A 19,448-nucleotide genomic window follows, 5' to 3' on the forward strand; every position below is an offset into this window, starting at 1 on the left:
TAAATAAAAATTATAAAACATATTTGTGAGGAATGCCCCAGATTTACGTAGCCCCTGGGTCCCCTGGGTTTTTTTCCTCAGAGAGTTTGCTCACTTGTTTATTCCTTATGCTTATATCTCTGGGCTCTTTCCGAGTCAGCATTCTTCACACTCTTTTGAAGTTTGAATCAATGTTTTCAAAGAGTGGCTGGACTGTATTTGATACTGGAAATGGATCACAGACACAAGACTACTATGATTAAAAATTAATATTAAAACCTAGAACACACGGGAACCTCGGGAATAATTAATACAATTTTTTTTCAAGCAAAAATAGCTATCTAATATAGTTATCATTATTGTGCAAGTTAACACAGAACTATGTCAGCAACTTCTACACAAAAAAAGTTCTACATGAACTTTCCATATGCTTTCCTACTTTTACTGTCATCTATAAAGATATGAAATAGTAAATTCTTGAAAAACATTTTTACAGTAACAGTTAACATCCAATTCTGACAAACCACATTTGCAGTGTTAGAGTTTTGAGACAGATTAGTTCCTCAGCTACTCTGGATTTTGAGCAATGCTTTGAATGCCACAGTGAGGGCTGCCCCGGACCGTGTCCCGTAGGGTGACCCGCGGGGTTGGCGATGTTACCACCCCAGATCCCAGGAACCGATCCCCCAGCCGACCAGTCAGCAGTGCCTGGATGAAGTAATCTTCCTCACCAGGAACAAACGGGAGCGCACTCCGTGTAGAGTTCCACTTGGGTTTTATTTGAGGGATGAGCAGAGGGTCCACAGGGGTAGGATGAAGGTAGGCTGGGAGGGAGGCAGATGAAGCAGGAGGGAGACAAACCACAGGAGGAGGGATCCAGGGACGGAGCACAGGCTGACAGCAGAAGCCGAAGCAGGAGCTGAGAACCCCAGCAGGACGTGGATAAAAAGTATATAAACCAGGGGAAGGTAGGAGGGGACAGGGTACAATAAACCAATAGGGATAAGGGTAAAAGGAGGAGTTGTGGTGGGGTGATATACATTAAACCAATGGTGTAACATGAGGGGAGTGACTGTAACACGGAGCCAATGGGGGAATGGGGAGAACAGAATTTTCTGGGCTGTGGGAGTGAGTCCTGGGTGACTGGCAGGTAGCTATTAACATGCGGGAGCAGGGAGCCTCGGGAAATCGACACAGTTACTCACTTTAAGTGAAACAAAAGTATTGTCCCAAGGCATCCCAGGCCTGCTACCTTCAACACCAACTTCCACACCACAGGCCCTGCTGACATGAGAGGTTTGAAATTGGTGCTGTCATATGGGCACTGCCCCATTGGGTTAATTCAGCCAAGGCACTTCAGCCACTCTTCTTGGCTTCTGTCTTTAATCATCCAACTTGGAGGCTTGGTGAACAGGCTCTACATGCTGAGCTGGACTCTGCAAAGGGTGGTTGACAGCAACCTTTAACTTTAAAGAGTACCTTTAAACACCTTTAACTTTAAAGAGTAATAATTTAAATTGCTATGATTGGAAAACACCAATCTGGTGAGTCAGATTTCTGCTGTAGGAGTGTAAAGCATTTTCTCTGACTCAGCAATGCTCCAGTTCCCAGACAGACATTCAAAACCAGTGATTTCATGCCTGGCCCATATATAAGGCCCTGTGTCCACCCTCAGCCCTGCAGGACCAGAGTACTGGGGCGCAGGGTAGGGCAGGGTAAGGGCCTGCTAAAGTCACCAAAGAAGAAAATCCTATTTTTCAGACCTTCATGAGAAGCAAGTAAGAAAGAGGTGTATGAACTATGATCCCCCACACTTCAGATGAGTGCCTAGTTGCTATTGAATGAATGAAAATACCAACTTCTCTCTTTCAGTCCACTGTAGGTGTCTAAGACCACCAAAAGATTTTTAACTTTTACACTTGAAAAAGACAAACTGCCTCTCTCCAGCCTGGAGTTTAGTGCCTTAATCTTTAAAATGTAGCAACTGTTCTTTGATAATCAAGAGAATACAGAGTTTTAAAAAAATAAAATAAATGGTGGGGTTCTCTTTCTTTTGAATTTGAAAACATGCCACAATTTTTTCAAGGTTTTAAAATAATTTTTTATTTTATAGCTCTTCATATTGATCCACACAGAACCTCTATGATTCCTTCTTGTATGCTTGTAGTGTAGACAGAACGTGTATTACAGTCATTAAAATAAAGATTGAATTTTTGTGCAATTGGAAAATGGCATGAAACCACTAGGGATTTGTAATTATTTACTAGATTTATTCCAAGGAAAACAAGTCACTGGTGCTATCATTTTTTTCCTGTCTATAAGCAGAGGCCTCAGGAGTACAAGCATAGTATGACACCAGGGGTCCTGAGGGCATGAATCCAAATCCTGTCTGCTGTACTGCTGCTCACTGAAGGGATGCAGCTCTGAGAGCTGGGCAGAACCTGGCTCAGACACAGCTGAGACAAAACCACTGCATGAAAAACACCTCAGAAAGCATGAAAGCACAAAGGGCATAACAAGAAGGCATAAAGGGCAGCTACAGCTCCTGCAGGCACAGAAAGCAGAAGAGCGGGAACAGGATAGCTCCACTCTTGTTTCTCTGGCTAAGGATGCTGTCCCTGGGCAGTGCTGTTGGTATGTGCAGCAGTTCCTCCTCCTCCTCCTCCTCTTCCTCTTCCTTCTTCTCCTCTGATAGAGAGCAACAGTTTCTCTTTTATGTGCCATTCCCAATATTTTGCTGCTGTAACTCAGCAGTCATCTCCAATGTGTTATCTTTTACTATGTAACTAGGTTAAGGATATCAGAATTTTAAGCAGGTGTGTGGGCATGCGTGGGCATGTGTGTGTGTGTGTGTGCGTACATTTTCTTCTTCAGCCACCCCACGCAGTAAGGTGACAGCACAGTGCTGAATCAGAGTAAACTTGGACGCATCAGACCTTAAATGAAATCAGACAGCGGTGTTAAAAATTCTACTGCTTGATATTGTTGCTTAGGGTTGCTACAGCAGGAGGGTTTTTAAGAGCCTCAGAAAACCAGAAAATACTGGTGATTATTTTCACTTGCTGCATTAACATCTGTCAGTGATATTAAAAACTGAAAGCATCAGTTTGAAACTTTCAAGTCTTGGTGTTCTTTTCCCAAATGCTAAGCACTGTTTAAAAAAAAAAAAAAAATGGAACATGTTTTACAGAAAGTATTTCTACTGTCTGGAACATGCACAAAGATGTGCCCATAAAATTTTTTCACAGTAATGAATGGGTATAAGGAATCATTTATCCCACAGGCATCAGACTTTATAATATTGTTATATGGCTCCTTCATTAACACTATAATTAAAGATTTTTTCTCTTTCTCTTAACTCTTAAGTTGACCTATATACTAACAACTACTTCATTATTAAGCTGATGATATTATGTGATTAAGCCTTGCCTTTGAAAGCTTATTATAATGATTAATATTGCTCTTTGGAGTTCTATGTGGGCACATTGATTAATTATGCCCTGAAATATTTATTCTTTATGTTGATCATACTAAGATGTATAAAATAAGGTTAATGATAGTGATAAACCTAATTTCACCCTCAATGACCCTTTTGAGAAGCCTTATGCCAGTAAAGCAGCATATATAGTCTGTAAAATTGTATTGAACTTAAAGATTTTAATAAGCATCGTAGCAGGAATGAGAAAATAGCTCTTGCACTAAACACTAGCTTTTACTTTAGAAAATCTTATGTAATTTTGAAGCCTGTTTATTGATTTCAATAAGCTTTTAATGTATACAGGCTACTTTTTCCCTTCTAACACATCATTAGGAAAGCACAGACTTGCTTTGCTATTCTCATGTAAATTGGTATGCAAAAGTTGCTGTGATCCACATCACCACTGCTCTTTCAGGGACTTAAGCCACATTTCCTTGGCATGCATGCACTACCTATTTTTTAAAGTAATTCAGTAATATGATTCTTTCTGATTCCATGACTAGCAATATTCAGTCAATTAAAAATCTATTTTTACACTGTATCTGAAAAAAACATTAAAAGAAATTGCCTGTTTGGGTTTCTGTGTGTGTGTGTTTCTGAGCTATTAGAGTATATGCTTTACATGTCTTATGTCTTTTTATTATACTAGATGTTTTGAAATATGCTCATAATTATTGAAAACCCATAGACTTGCTTATCAGAGAAAGTCTGGCCTTTCAGGAAAACAACAAAAAGAGGTTTGTTTCAGATAACTTTAAGTGTCGCCACAATGCCCTGAACAGCTCAGATCAATCCTTTTTTTTGTGACTGATGGTAAGCAAAGTCAGTCTGTAGCTATGTTTTTTTTTTTTTCCCCGAAGCAACATCATAGAGTATTGATTAGTCTGTCTGTTGTGAACAAGTGATTTCAAACTATGTACAGGATCTATTTTCATTAAACCACATCACTCTTATGTGCTTACTATGCACTGCTATTCCTCCTACAACTGCAAGCTCCCTGGCTTGAAATTTTGTGATGACAGTTCGGACTTTTTATTTTACCTAAATTTAAATGCCTACAATGCAGGCCTCTAAGTCTGTGTTGGTCTGTTGTCTGTATATTCTGTGGTTGAATATACAGTTAATCCAATCTAAGGAGCTGAAGAATCATCATCATATGCTTGTGGGAGACAAGGAGTGAACTAGGTTAGGGGATCCTCTCTGTGTGATATACACCACACCTAGAAAGAAAAAACTCTGTTGAGCATCAGAGCAGAAACCACCAATCTTAGCTGAATAAAGATTACATCAAGTGAACTTTAGTAGAGAGAAAGAGCTGTTGAAAAGTTTGCATGCCTCCGTCCTTTTATCTATAATACAAAAATGAAAAGAAGACAACAATACTAAATTCTACTGTGCCCTGAAGTCTCTCTAGATAAGATTGAGAACAGAATATAGGTCTAACAAAGTGAGTTTTAGCTTTCAAGAAGGTAATTTTTCCATATTATGTCTTCTGAATGCCTAGGATGAAGGAAGAATGAAGTGCCTCCAGGTTGCAAAGTCTCTGAATTCTCAAAGCCATTAATGAAAATGACCCCAGTATTACCATAGTGAACTAGAGCAGAGATTGCAAGAGGCTCTGAGCAGCTGCCCAAATGTGTTCAGCCCAAATTTGCTTCAAAAACAACATGAAAGCTCCAGATACTTGCTGTCAAAACAACTGCTTAATGTCCTTTAGTTGTAGCTTCTGTTCTGACCTCCTCTCTTTAGATATACAAAATTATTCTAGCTTTTATTAATTTGATTTTCAGAACACAGAGTTAAAATGTGATTTTCTTTTATTTGATTTCCTCTTAGAGGAAGAGACTGAATAAGGCCTATAATTTACAAAGGAGAGATGAGCAAGTCACAGTAACTTGAAAACCTTTGTAAAGAGGCTTGTAACTTTCTTCTGCTTCAGCTCCTCACCTTTAAAAAACAGGAATAGCATTTCCCTACCATCTGCAGGGACCAGCAGGGAGGGAGCTGTTTCTGACCCTCTGCTGAGAGCCCCTCTGAAGCACTGTGTCCTGCTCTGGGTCCCAAATGTAATGTGTGTCTGCTGGAGTGCATCCAAAGGAGGCCATCAGCATGGTCAGAGGGCACATCTTCTGGGAGGAAAGGCTGAGAACTCATGTTGTTCAGCCTGGAGAAGAGAAGGCTGTGAAAAGATATTAGAGCAGCTTTTCAATACTTCAAGAAAGATGAGGACAGCCTTTTCCTAGGGCCTGTAGCTGTAGGATGAGGTGATACAGTTTCAAACTATAAGAAAACATTTAAACTAAGAAATAAAAGGATAGATAAAAGGAAGATTTTTTTTTTTTTTTTTTCAATAATGGGGTTGACACCCTGGAACAGTTTGCCTAGAGAGATGCTAGGTGTCCCATTACTGGAAATATTGAAGGTCAGATTGGATGGGGCTCTGAGCAACCTTATGTAGTCAAAGATGTCCCTGCTCATGCCCCTGTCCTGCAGGACCTTGAAAGGTCTCTTCAATGCAAATTATTTTATGATTCCGTGATTCTATGAAAAGAATAAAGTTGAAGATATGTGTTGAAGATAGTCTTGCTGGAGTTCCAGAGAGACTTGTCCTCACAGCCAGAATGCTAAGCTGAATCTCTATGTATGTTTTTCAGTAACTTCTTTCTCTATGAATTATAAGTCCAGCCTATTTTAAAAACATTCCATGAACTTCCCAATTCCCAGTTTTACATCATAGCTTCTAAGTTAAACCCTGCAAATAGCAATGTGAGGAAATAGCTCATGCATACTTTGCATGAGCTAAGTATGCTCATGCATACTGAGCTCTCTGAGTAAATAAACACATATTTTTTGTTAAATATTTTTAATTATTTAAAAAGAAGCATACTATTTAATCATTCTTTCCGTGTCTGTACAGGGACTCTGGGATTTTCTGTCTGTAAACTAGTTTCCTAGAGCTAAATTCAGATAAACCTACAGCTTCCACAGCAGATAATTCCAGACAGCTCTCTCTCCATTAACACTTCAGGAATGTTTCCTAACCATTTCCAGAGGGCCAGTATGCTGAGCAGGAGCTTTCTCACCAAAATAAAAGAGGATGCCAAAAATTTGGGCTAAGTGTGGGGTGAAGTGTTTGTTGTAGTCTTAACTATTTTCTAAGAGAGAGGTACCCAAAGTACCTTGAACTCATACCTTAGGCACTGGGGCCTAGGGCAGGCTCTGGGAAGTCAAATTTCTTTCCTGATGGGCATTAACAAAAGCCAGCCTGTGTCAGTTCTGTAGCAGATGGGCTAATGTCAGAAAGGGCACCTCTGCTCTTGAGGCATCCTCAAAGTTGTTGTCTATTTCTTGTTACATTATTTGTTGAGAAAAAGGCATCAAGTCACCGAAAAAATTTCTAGTCTATATCTTCAGGTGCCAGACTAAAACAGCAATTTATTTCACTTAGGGAGCATGTTTGGGGGTTTTTAAATTATTTGTGTCAAATAGGGAAACAATGCAAATATAATGAATATAGATCTAGACATGGCTCAAAAATACAGTCTTAATGGGAAAGCACCACAGATGTTATACTAGTCAGGTAAAATTCAGTACTACAAAAATGACTGCTTTAAGAAAATGATGTCTTGTTTATAATAGCAAAGTCTAAAATATATTGTTCCTGGAAACCTTCTTTCTGCTGGAGGAAAGAGGCAGAGAAAATCTTTCTAGGATTTATCATATTCTTTCTTATTAGGTCTCCATCAGGAATTTACAAGGATACAGAGTTAGGCTACATTTTTAATTCACCTTTTCTTTACATTGAGGAGACAAACCCCTGGATATTCTAAGGCTACATTTTAAATTAATCTTTTCTTGACATTGAGGAGACAAACCCCTGGACATTCCTAAACTGTGCTGTTGTATGCACTTATATTTGTTGCCTATATAGGATGCCAGAGATGAAACTGTATGAAGATATCAGCAAGCTGAATGTGGTTCTGGCTCTGACTTGTTTGGAAAAAAGCTCTGACAAATTAACAATTATTTATTTCAAAATGAAGTGTGGGAGAAGAGTTATACCCTGGGAGGTTAGCTAATGCTGAAATAGGACAGAAGAGTATAGGCAGTGTGTACAGAAGCACCATAAAACCACTGTGGTCAACAAATGGGAAATGTAAACCAGCAAAATAGTTTTTAATGTTAATTAGGAAAAAGAAAGCAAACCACATATTTTAAATATTTATTTGTCAGACTGGGATAACAGCCTTTATAGAGCACAATTTGCATAAGTTCTCAAGATACATCCTGTATACAATCACAAAACCATGGCATGGATTTATACATAAAGTGAAAACTGGGACAGATTTACAAGCATTTTTATACACTCTCATACTGCTTTTGTTTCATTTTTTATAACTTTTAGAACTCATCTGTTTTATTTTCATTTTTCCTGATGATTCTGGAAGCAAAATGAAAATGAAAAGAAATTCAAAACAAAATGAATATCAACAAATCACCACCTATGCATGCAACATTCATTGTGAAAACATTACATTTGCCCAAGGACTAATCTTCTTTTTTTGTTGTTTTTTTGCAGGGTTTTTTTTTGGTATTTTTTGGATTTTTTTAAACATTGTGTCTGCTGTACGCATTGTCTGTAGCATGACAGCACACACGTTAGTCAGCCATTGTTGAGCACCTGAGCACATCACTGAACATCTATAAGATACAATCAAATAAGGACACACTCACATGCTTGGATGTCAAATGGAGTTGACATAATTTAAACTCAGTTTGTTTTACAAAAATGTATATTTATTTACAGGGTAACAAATTAAGAAAATGACTCTCATCAAATCATCTAGTTTTAATTATGGATATCTATATATACTATAACTTTTGAGCTCATCAATATATTTGCTTATTAATTTTTTTCAAAATAATAAAACAGAACATATAGAAAACATTAAAATGTTTCTATGGTTTAAAGAGAGAGTATCCGGTTTCACTTATTCTTCCTATTTTCCTTCTAAAGGCAATATGTATTTATAAAGATCAATTCATCCTACATGCCAGGTGTACAGAAAATTCACAGGGCATGTAGGACTAGTGTTTAAATATAATGTAGGTGGATACTTATGCTAAATTTCCTCTCTGTTTAATTACCTTTATAAGTTACACTCACACTAATTTTCTCTGCTATTCACATAGGTATGTACATATCTAGATATATACTCAAATAATGAATCTGGGACATTCAACATTGTAGCAATGAAAATAAACTAGTTAAAAATAGTGTCAGTTATGATTCAAATAATAATTTAAAAATATACTATTAACATCTTTATGATATCTCCATGAAACTAAATCCTAATTAAATAATCTCTATTGGACTCACACTAGCTTACAATATAATAGATGTCTTCTTTTTCTTCATCATCATTCTCAAAGTATGAATCAATATCAGCTGGTTACCAGCTACCATATCCCACAATGTAGCCATGCAAATATCCAGCATCCAGAAAAATAACACAAATATTTCCTAGGTTTCATTTAAAGCCAGTTCAAGACAGCAGATTGGTTGTTACTTACTTAAACTGGTTTTTGGTTCTTCCATACAGGATCCATGTAATGTAAAACTGTGGGTAATAATAAAGAAGCAGCACTCATTGCCCCTGGATACTATCCCTTTAAAGTGTAATGAGAAAGAACTAGCTCAACATTCATCATAATAACTCTCATGTCTAGTTTTAAACTGGGAAAAAAAAAAAAAAGGCTTTTTGCTGCTCATTTTATGCATACTAACAACAATGATAATGTTATAAATCCCTGTCATTTGTAAACACTCACACTGTGCTTTTGCTCATTTTTCAGCTTGTTTCCACTCTACAAGGCTTGAACTAAGAAGCAGCTTCAATTTCTGTTTTCTCAGAAGATTTATGAATTAAAAGAGTTAAATGCCTCTGCTATTGCCTCCCTGCAATATGTATCTTCAAAGCAATCATAGAAATATGTGAAGTCATTAATAATCAATCACTCAGAAATGATAAAAGCTGTTGCCACATCTAAGCACATTTGGCCAGATAAAATAAACAAAAATTAATGAGGTAAAAGAAAAAAAATATACTGAGATATATACAAAAACGGTAAAAAATACTAATAGTCCTTGTTTGATTGTTTTTTTTAAAAAACATTGTCATGAGAGTTTTTCCTGACTTCATTCATAAAACAAACAAACAAACAACAAAAAAGGAAACTATGCATTCAAACATGAATCTGTGTTGCATAGAGTGATTTCAGTACAACCTAGAAATTTGGTCAAAAAAAGGAACTTGGCACACTTTGGTGGCATTCTCTGACCTCTGCATGATGCTGCCTCAGAAAGCTGAGTGTGTGTGCCCAGGTGTGACACATGCCCACCCCAGGTGACACCGAAGGAGATCCATCCTTGCTGCAGCTGGCCAAGGCAGTGCTGTGTTCCTCACAAACTCTACTCTTTGTGTTTCATGACAGGAGTCCAAAACTGCCATTTCAACATGCTGAAACATTTTGGGTGTTGTTCAGAGAACCAAAGATGCTTGAATTAAACCAGTTGCCAATAGGTGATTAGCCTCAAAGGCAGCTGTCCCCTACAGCCGCACTCAACAAAAGTATTCAATAAAATATCGGCCACATTTGTATGAGTGTGAGAGCAAAGCACGCCTGGCCACGTTCTCAGTTACAGATGATGATTACAGGCTTCCAGTCAGGCAGCCAGAGACTGCTCCTTCCACTCAGAAATCTCCATAGCAACTACCAGTGCAACTTGCTGCCTTCATAGCAAATCTTAGCAAGAGCAAAATCACCAGCAGTTTGCACAAAATTGCACACCTCATGGCTTGCACTTCACAGAGATTTTTTTTTTTTTTTTTTTTTTTTTTTTCAGATCTTTTTTCAAAGTACAAACACAGTATAGTCATCAAGAATGCAAGATAAAACCCACCAAGAGAGCAACACATATGTCAAATGTATCCACACAGGATCTTTTGTTTCAGTTGGGGATTTTTTTCTTGGACATATTTTCTTATAAAAAACATATACAACATCAAAACATAGAATTTTTTACAATAACTCCAGAGGACTGTTCTTAAAATATATGAGAGGTAGGGGTATACATATACTGGTGAAAGCATAAAATTCAACATTAAAGCACACACCCTACTTCCACTGTCAGTGATGTTAGGTTTTAAGACAGCTAATAAGATTTTGGTAAGACAGCTCTGCTTGCAAGTTAAGCAGGCTACCAACAGGTTATGAACAACAGGAATTTCCTTGGTGTGTGTAGCATTAGTAGCATTTTCATATTCCCGTTCCATTCTGATATCTTAAGTTGATAAACATAAACCAAAAATTGTATGTGGGAAGTGTCACCAGATTAAATGGTGTAGCTTTTTCACAGCCAATCCAGTTGCTTAATAACCTAAGCTTTATTTTTTTCCTTTTTTTTAAAGCATATAATATTTTCCAGAAGAAGATTTTCACCTGGTCTTGCACAACCAGTGGAAGTATACTATATGTATTCAGAAAATATAAGACAATGTACATCAATTAATATCATGAAAACTGGAATGTCTTTTTTGGGCCAGAAAAAATGACATGCAGAAATTTGTTCATTTTCCTTTTAAGTATGCAAAGGTCATGAGATCATATTTCCAGGGAAACTTCTTTTTATGGAAGCTGTGAAATATTAAATGACTTCTGAGTAACATGGGAGTTAATACCATTGATCCTTGGGTTTTAACAAACTTGCTGTACTTTTAGGAATGGGAGGAAAAGCTCTCCTTTCTTCAAACATGGTACAAGGGAAAATACAGCAACCAGCCTAAGCCATGCCTGGCAGCAGTTTCTTCCCAAGTGAGCTAACTGCTTGGCTTCAAACCCTTGAAAGAGGGATTTTATGCTTGGAAGTGCTGACACAGAAGTTGCAAGTTACCTTCTTATTTCCTTCTTTCCTAACCAAGAAGCCATGCTGTTGAGTGGATTATACTCAGACATTCACCTGAGATAGCAAGAGGATATTCTTCATTCTGATGCAGCAGTATGCCCTGCTGTCCCTTCCCCTTAGATTTCAAGTGTGTCACTAGTGTTGATCCAGAGCCCTGCATCAAGAGGGTCACTGTTGGCATGGTGGGGCTGCTGCTCCCAAGTGCCCACAAAATAGCCTAGAATTCATAGTCCTTCTACAGTTTCAGAACAAGATTGGTTGCTGAAAAACATGAGGACTAGTTGAAATAATTGCATCAGTCCCAGTACTTGTCTCTTCAATCTCAAACTGATTTAGACCTGACTCAAAGGGTGGAGTGAAATACAGTGTCACTGACATTGAAACAGCATTTTATCTTTCTGATGTAGTGTGGTTTATAACCTGTCCTTTCTCTTTAAAACCACATCCCAAGTTGTAGACAAGTTTATATAATTTTATTCATCACATTCTAGGAAAGTTGTTTATATCCATTGTTAACACACAGAAACAAATGAAACAATCAGATCTGATTCTCCACAGCCTAGTTTTTGAAGGAAAAAGAAAGAAGGATAAAAGTAATGTAAAATAACATTACCACTCTTGCAAACACCTCGCATTTTGTGTCAAGTGGCATAATCTCACTACAGCAAATTATCAGAGATCCTAAGGTGCAGAGGAGCAAGTTTTACACTTTTAATAAGTGAGATTTTGGAAAGTCAGTCACCCTAGGTGGTTTTGCATAAAATGATCTCCTTCTGGTTGCACAGGAAACCAGACTGTGCTTCCCATCGCACTACCTCCAGCTGCAGCTGAGCTCTGTGTTAGCACCTGCCTCCAGCCTTCATCATTTCCTTCACAGTTACTTTCTTCACCAAGAGTCCAACAACACGTAGCCCTCGTATCAGTCTTCGTTTCAAACAGCCTCACTTTAACTTCTGGGCCCAGATTTTCTTCTCCTTTTGCTGTGTTTTGCAGCAAAAATAAGTGTACTAGCCCTCATTTAAGTGTGCTTTGTAGCCCAGAGACTGCTCTTTTCTACTTTGTAATCTGAAAGACTAGCTAAACACAATGATATCAAACTATATTCTTGAAGTGATTCTGTTTAGAGCAGACTCTGCATGTTTTGTGCCCTAAGCAGACATCTCTGCTCAGTGTGTTTGTGTGGAGCTGACCAACAGTTTGTGCCAGTTTACTATTCTTTTCCTTAGATCCACTTTGTCAAGCCAGATATAAGCTTCCCCAATCAGTGTCTTTTTCATAAACTTCCCTCCATTGGAGACAAGCAGAATCTGTGAAAATAATAATAATAATCATCATCATCAATGCACACAGTAACATAATACTAGCAAAACATGAAAGATTCAGGAATGTTGAGCTCAAATATGCCAAGCACAGAAAAGAAACATTGACCATCACTTTTTAGAGTCACCTCTCCCTTCACAGAAAACCCTGTGAAAATTGAATCTTCTCCTGCTTCTGTTTCCTTATGGGACGTAGCAATTAGAAGATGACAATCTTGATTGTTAATGAGCAATTTGTTCACCTGCTGGTTACCAAAGATGAGCATAAGGTCAAGTTTTAAGCTACAAGACAAAGCTTTGTACAGGAGAAGTAGCAGCTCTTGTTAAGTTTGTGGAAGTCCAGTGCAGACTGGATGTACAAGGCTTTCTGTGAAATGTCATCCAACCACATATTTTCCAGCTAAAGAGGCTTGTGCCATGCAAACAATACACTTTTCTGAAGCGCTTGTCTCATTCTATAGGTTCATTATACATGTTTCTAAGAAAATGCATTTGATAATATGTATGATTCATGGCATGAGTTATAGTTACATATTCAGAAAAATTGTAGCATTTCATAATTCTTAAGTAACTGAATAAACAAGCACAATGAGGGGGAGTTTTTTGGTTTTTTGTTTTTGTTTTTGTGGTTTTTTTTTTTGAGTGTTTTTTAACTTCCTAAGTTTTTCAAAAAGAGAAAGAAATAATGAAGATTTGCATTTCCATGACAGCATTAGCAGCAGGTTTGTAATATTCAGTTACTGAGCAGACCTCAACAAGCAACAAGCAAGGGAAGTAACTGATAATGGGAGGAGGCTGTCATTCTCCATGTGAACCAGCAAGAGAGAAAATTGAGCATTTTGTTGTTTGGTTTCACAGATCTATGCTAGAAGAAAAATGACAGAACACAAGGGTTTTGTACTCTGCCAAAACCACATGGCAGTAGAAATGTAACAGGTCTGTAGAAGAACTAGAATTTCCTGTAATCCAGAACTTCACCATTTTTGAAAAGTTTCCATCCTGATTTGGAAAGCAATGTAAAAAACGCAAACTTTACATTACAAATAAAATTTAAAATAAATTTCAAAAGGGAAGAAATTTGCAAATGTTTTCCTGAATAGGCTTCCTACTTCCTTGTCAAGTTTTGACATCAGTTGGCAACCTGGACAGTTTAGACACCTAATGGCTACCAGTCAACAGGTTTGAGAAGGGAAAACTCTTAGGTGCTGAGCTAATAGGAAAATCCATTCATCAGAAAACGTGTCCTTGAGGAAAATAGGCAGCCTGCCTCCACTGCTGATGGCTTTGTAGGTCCCTAGTTTCGGTGTTTGCTGAAGAAAAGACTGCCCAGAAGCTGGAAAGCCAAACCAGAACATCTGTGAAATTTGTTCTTTGGGTTTTTCTGATTAGCCTCGCATAGGACATTATGTATTTCTAATTGCAGTAAGCTAGGAGCCAGAAGCTTAGTGCTTTCCAGAAGGGTCCCAGGTGAGTTGCCAAGAAACAGGGAAATCATAGAAGTGAGGAAAAAACTGCCAGGGGCTGAGGAAAGTGCCTGTCTGAAAACTGTCGAAATGTTTTCCACAGAATGTTTTCATTAACAGTTTTGGGACAGAAAAAAATTTATCCAATATTTCATTAGTTCTGTCCTTGATCCTTCTCCCTACTCCTCCCAGATGGAACCCTAGGATATATCTTCTCTACCTTGTCTGTCTCTCATCCTTTCCTCTGTGTTTCAGGCTTTAAATTCCAGTCTTGTTATCCTGGATAAGCTTGTCTTAGTTTTTAAGCCCCAAGGGTTTTGTTTCTTATTTATTCCCAATACTCTGTGCCAGACAATTCAAGCTTTTCTTATTTTTTTTCTTCTTTCTTTTTCCTCAACAGCCCATGGATTCATATTTATTGCAAATATTCACACCTCTTCCTGCTGATTTTTAGATTGCAGTCCCTTGTCTTAATTTCTGCCTCTTGTTGGTTCTCATCGCTCTTTACATGGTACCTTTCATTATTATCATATTTGATCTCATCTTACGCCCTTTCTCTGATCTTATTTTCTCCCATCATCTTCCAGTTCCATTTTTTTCTATAAAGTCTGAGTTAGTTTAATTTCCCTCTCCCCTAAATCTTTTTGGACTGTGTCCATCTCTTTGGCTCTAAATGTTCATCACTCAAATTCAGCATTTAAATCATCTAGGTTCATGCTTTGCCATAGGAACAAACTGACTGTTGAGATTGAAGAGCACATAATAACAGATGCACTGAGTCAGATTAAAACTCTCTCCAGACAAATATTTTGCTTGCAAAAGTGCAGAGGGCAGTGTATAAGGCAGAATATAAGAACAAAGCAATTACGTCTTTAAACACTCAAAATACCTACTAAGGTCTGTGGACCATCCTGACTCACAGGCAGGAAGTTTGTATTTAACAGAATTTGATGTCTTTCATCTGTAAATTTCTTCTGTAGTTTTCTTCAGCTACTTTTTGTGTAAAAATATTTAGCACTTACAATATATAAAGGCAATACAATTTATAGCTCAAGCTCCAATTCTCATGTGCTCCAATTCTCAGAACCATTTTTTCTTTATTTTAAACTTTTTCCTTGATACTTTACAGTGTATTTTTATGGCCTTCATTCTCTTAGCTCTCGTGTGCAGCATCAGCATATATCATAGAATCAGAATTGTAGAATATACTGAGTTTAAAGACATCAATCAGGATCATTGAGTCAAACTCTTGGTCCTGTGCAGGGCACCCCAATAATTACACCATGTGCCTGATAGTGTTGTCCAAATGTTTTCTGAATTCTGAATGGCTCCTGAATTCTGGCTTCTGAATTCTGTCATGGCTTGGTGCCATGACCACTTCCCTGGGTAACCTGTTTCAGTGCCCAACCACCCTCTGGGTGAAAAACTTTCTCCTGATGTACAACCTAAACTCTCCTTCAGGCTGTTCAGTCCTGTCATTGGTGGCAGCAGTGAACAGATCAGTGCCTGCCCTTCCACTTCCCCTCAGGAGCATGTTGAAGAACACAACGAGGTCTCCCTTCAGTCGCCTCTTGTCTTTGTATCACAGAGTTCCAGAGGAAATGTTGTCGAGTCTCAGGCTAACTGCTCTTATGGATATGTCACTTGCTACCTCCCTCCTTAAAACTTGATGGATTATTTTTCCATAGGACTCTTTGAATTGTTCTTTACTGGTCTACCCTATATAGCTTCCTTTTCAAACCACCACTGGAAGCAAATTTTTTATGGGAGCTCTTAAACTTTGGCAAGACTTTATTGATCACTTTGGCTTTTCCCAGAAAATGTCAATTCTTAAATAGTCTTTTATTTTGTCTATTGAAACAATAAGATGCTATGACACCTTAACACAGGAAAAACAGTATCTATTTTGGGGGGTCTTGTTTTGTAAGTAACATCCATTTTGACTGTAATGTTAATGATACAAGCAATAAGCACAATGTTGGCACTTAGATAATCCAGACTAACTTTAGTCACCACAATGTAGCTGTCTTATTCAGGTTGGTCTGACAGATTTCAACTTTCATTAACTGGATGCTGATATGCCCAACAATGCCTTCCACTGATTTTAAGGTTGGCATGCAGATACCCCTTGAATTGCTCCTCCCTCTGCACTGACTGAAGGAAATATGAATATATGGCTTATACTTGTTATCTCCTAATGTGGAAATAAGTGAAGGTAGACAAACTGAACCCAACCTGTCTAAAAAAATCAAGTCTGGCCATATGACCAAATCTGTCTAAGCAACTACAACACAGTGGGGGGACTATTCCTGAACCAGTTCCATGCATCATTTGATGTGTCACAAACTAACAAAAAGTCAACTCTATTACAAATGTATCAGAGAATATCTGGCTTGGCATAATCAGTAATTCTCAGCATCTGAGATTATGACTATTGTGTCAAATTCTATGTACCACGACTTTTAAAGAAGTTGGAGAAATGGAGAGGATGATAAAATGATTAAGCATTTAGGCAAAAGAACATATCAGAGAAATTTGGTTGACTCAGCCTGGAAAAGTGGAGACAAGAGGTAAAATAACAGCCTTTCAATGTAAATCCTATTTTTTTTAAATTAAAAAGAAGGCAAATAAGTTTTCCTCTGTACTTTGTGAGGATACTTAAGGATAAGTGAGCTTAATTTAAAAATATGACATATTTAATTTTGAATTTGCACAAAACTTTCTAAATATATAGAAAATTATTCTTGGAAGGTATGTATAACTCCCTTCTCTGGGGGATTTTAAGAACAGATCAAGCCTAAAATTTTCAGGCCTGATCTATAAATACCCTTCCTCAGTGTGGTGTGATGGAGTAATCCATATTTTAATGTCTCCTCCAGCCTGATATTTTCATTATTATATAACTGTGTTAATTTATTTGTAGTTTTCTCTTTTCAGCTAACAACTGAGATAGTAGATCAAGCTCAAATGCCCATAGCACAGCATGGACAACATCAAAAATTAGGACTTAATAAAATGTAGAATTACCTGAAGAGAATGCCCAGCAGGACTCAAGCTAAATCTAAATGTTTCATTGAATGAAGGCTCTCGGTCATGCCTGCATACCCTGGTTTTCTTCTTAATTACTCTCTTTTGGGTAGAGATATTGACAACATACAGCTTCACATACAGGTCTGGGGAAGAATAGTTAAATGAGTTAAATACAGAAGCTTTTAAATAATCTTTGCTGTTAGTGATTTCAGTAGAGGGAAATTTTTATGAAAAAATGGTATTTTACAAACTTATGTTCTGTTCTCATTCACTTGGTGTAGAAATGGACCCATCCCACTAAATCCAAATGAATTACTTTGTGTTTATGATACTGTCATTAAGCAAAAAAATACCTTGATATCTTTATCTATGTATGAAAATATCATTATGAACACAAGATTTTTGTTTTTAAAAAGCTTTTTCACAAAAATATAATCTACTAGTTATAGCTGCTCTTTGATAACCTAGGGATTTATAATTTTTACTAAAGTTAAAAATGGATTATTTTTTAAAAATAAAAAGTAAACTAAAAAGAAGATTAACTTCTGAGAGTTAATTTGCTTCTACAAAATGTTTTTCTTTCATTAAAGTTGCTCATAGGAGAAAAGAAGCATTTCAAAAAGAATCCTGTAGAATTTGTGATCCTGGCTAAAAGCAATTTTTTTTTCCATTTTAGTGATGTTAAATGACTTAAGATACAACCTACTTAATGTTTTCAAAGTATCATGAAGCTGTTTTCTTACTGATACCTGGAAGATGATCTGGAGATTTAAATTTGTATGTGATATTTCTGCACTGAAGGATTTCTACTATAAGTTGTTCTCCATCTGTCTTCATTTCCTTCTTTAATGCAATCTTGATTTCACCCATAACCTGTGTTTTACCTGGAAAAGCAGAAAAAGCAACCCTCATTAATATGAAAGGAAACCAAATGTATCTTTCCACCTTGGAGAGAAGTAAAATTTTATGGTTTTTTTCTGTTTTGGTTTGTTTTTTTTGTTTGTTTTAGTTTGGTTTTGTTTGCTTAATTTAGTTTTGGTTTTGTTTTTATTTTTTTTTTTTTCTTATAGTTTTTATAGCTATACTTATAGCTCATAGTTTTAAGTCAGGAATGTAAGGAAAATGTATAGCTTGGATGAGCAAATGGTAGGCACATGCCATACACATGTATAACTAGATTATATGCTTCAGAATGTATTTGCCTCAGTGGAGCTGTTTCCCCAAGAATAGAAATTTCTCTAGGAGTTATTATAAGTCACATAACGGTCACTGCAATTCACCTTTTCAGAAATATTTACTACAAGATTCTGAAGTTATCTCATTTTACAAAGAAAAAAAAAGTAAGAAAAGAAGAAAGAGAACTTTCAATAGAGTGTTAAAAGTAAGATATTCAAAGGCAATGAAGTAAGGCTGGTGAAGTCAGCATTTCATTTCACCTTCCTACATATATGCAATGATATATGGAGCAATATCATTCACACACTTTAAAGACAGGGCCTAGAGTGACCTTTAAAATTAAAGGTAATTTCTCTGCTTATGTGGGTAGAAATACAGCACCATTATTTCTGCATTTTATGAATTTCTCTCTAAATCAGTTCAGAGATGGAGAGAAGGCATGGAAGGAAATGTAGACAAAGCTCTTTTGCCTTTCCTCTGTCTGTCCTCCCACAAGCCTTTACAGAAGCCAGGCAGAGAGGAGCAAGGCTGTATCTCCTAAAAGCGTACGGGGGAGGGACCAGAGCATCCTCAGCTCAATTCTCTCCATACTAACATCATCTCATAGTCGGGGTTGTGCTTCTATATCTATTGTTCTGCTACTGAAAATATTATTTTTCTTCACTTTAGACATTAGTTAAAAAGAAATCAAACCATAAAGCAACTGGGATTCTTTATTACATAATTCCTGCTGCCAGCAGGATTTAACACTTTACTGGAAATTCTAGAAGCTTGTGCCAAGATGTAAGGTGCAAAGCAACTCTGCAGAATGTAAACAATTATGAAACATCTGGAGAAGGTTCTCAATTAAAGAGTGTTAAGTTGCCAAGTGGCATGTAAAGATTACTTCTTGTATCACAAATGTATAATCAAATTTGAATAACACCTTCTAAAAATGACAGCTTCTGTTTCACAGATGTCAATTCTGTCTTTTCTACTTAAAATAGTTTGAGGGATCATAAGTGTAATAACAAATAATCACATCTACAAACTGACTC

General features: G+C 37.1%; 1 protein-coding gene and 1 long non-coding RNA gene across 2 annotated transcripts in view; one reads left to right on the forward strand and one right to left on the reverse strand.

The window, feature by feature from the left end:
* Positions 1–781: 781 nt before the first annotated feature.
* LOC128787899 (uncharacterized) lies at positions 782–10,296 on the forward strand. The gene is made up of 3 exons (XR_008430897.1): positions 782–947; positions 2,305–2,613; positions 9,314–10,296. It is a non-coding gene; the product is annotated as an uncharacterized LOC128787899 (long non-coding RNA).
* Positions 10,297–12,540: 2,244 nt separating this feature from the next.
* PCLO (piccolo presynaptic cytomatrix protein) overlaps positions 12,541–19,448 on the reverse strand; it is a 311,393-nt gene continuing 304,485 nt past the window's right edge. Inside the window, exons 24-26 of the mRNA XM_053942472.1 lie at positions 17,985–18,119; positions 17,233–17,378; positions 12,541–12,730 (exon numbers count right to left, since the gene is read on the reverse strand). Coding sequence (XP_053798447.1) covers positions 12,590–12,730; positions 17,233–17,378; positions 17,985–18,119 — 422 coding nt within the window. The 3' untranslated portion in view covers positions 12,541–12,589. The remainder of the gene's footprint in view (positions 12,731–17,232; positions 17,379–17,984; positions 18,120–19,448) is intronic.

This window comes from Vidua chalybeata, chromosome 5 (assembly GCF_026979565.1).
Source record: "Vidua chalybeata isolate OUT-0048 chromosome 5, bVidCha1 merged haplotype, whole genome shotgun sequence".
NCBI lineage: Eukaryota > Metazoa > Chordata > Aves > Passeriformes > Viduidae > Vidua > Vidua chalybeata.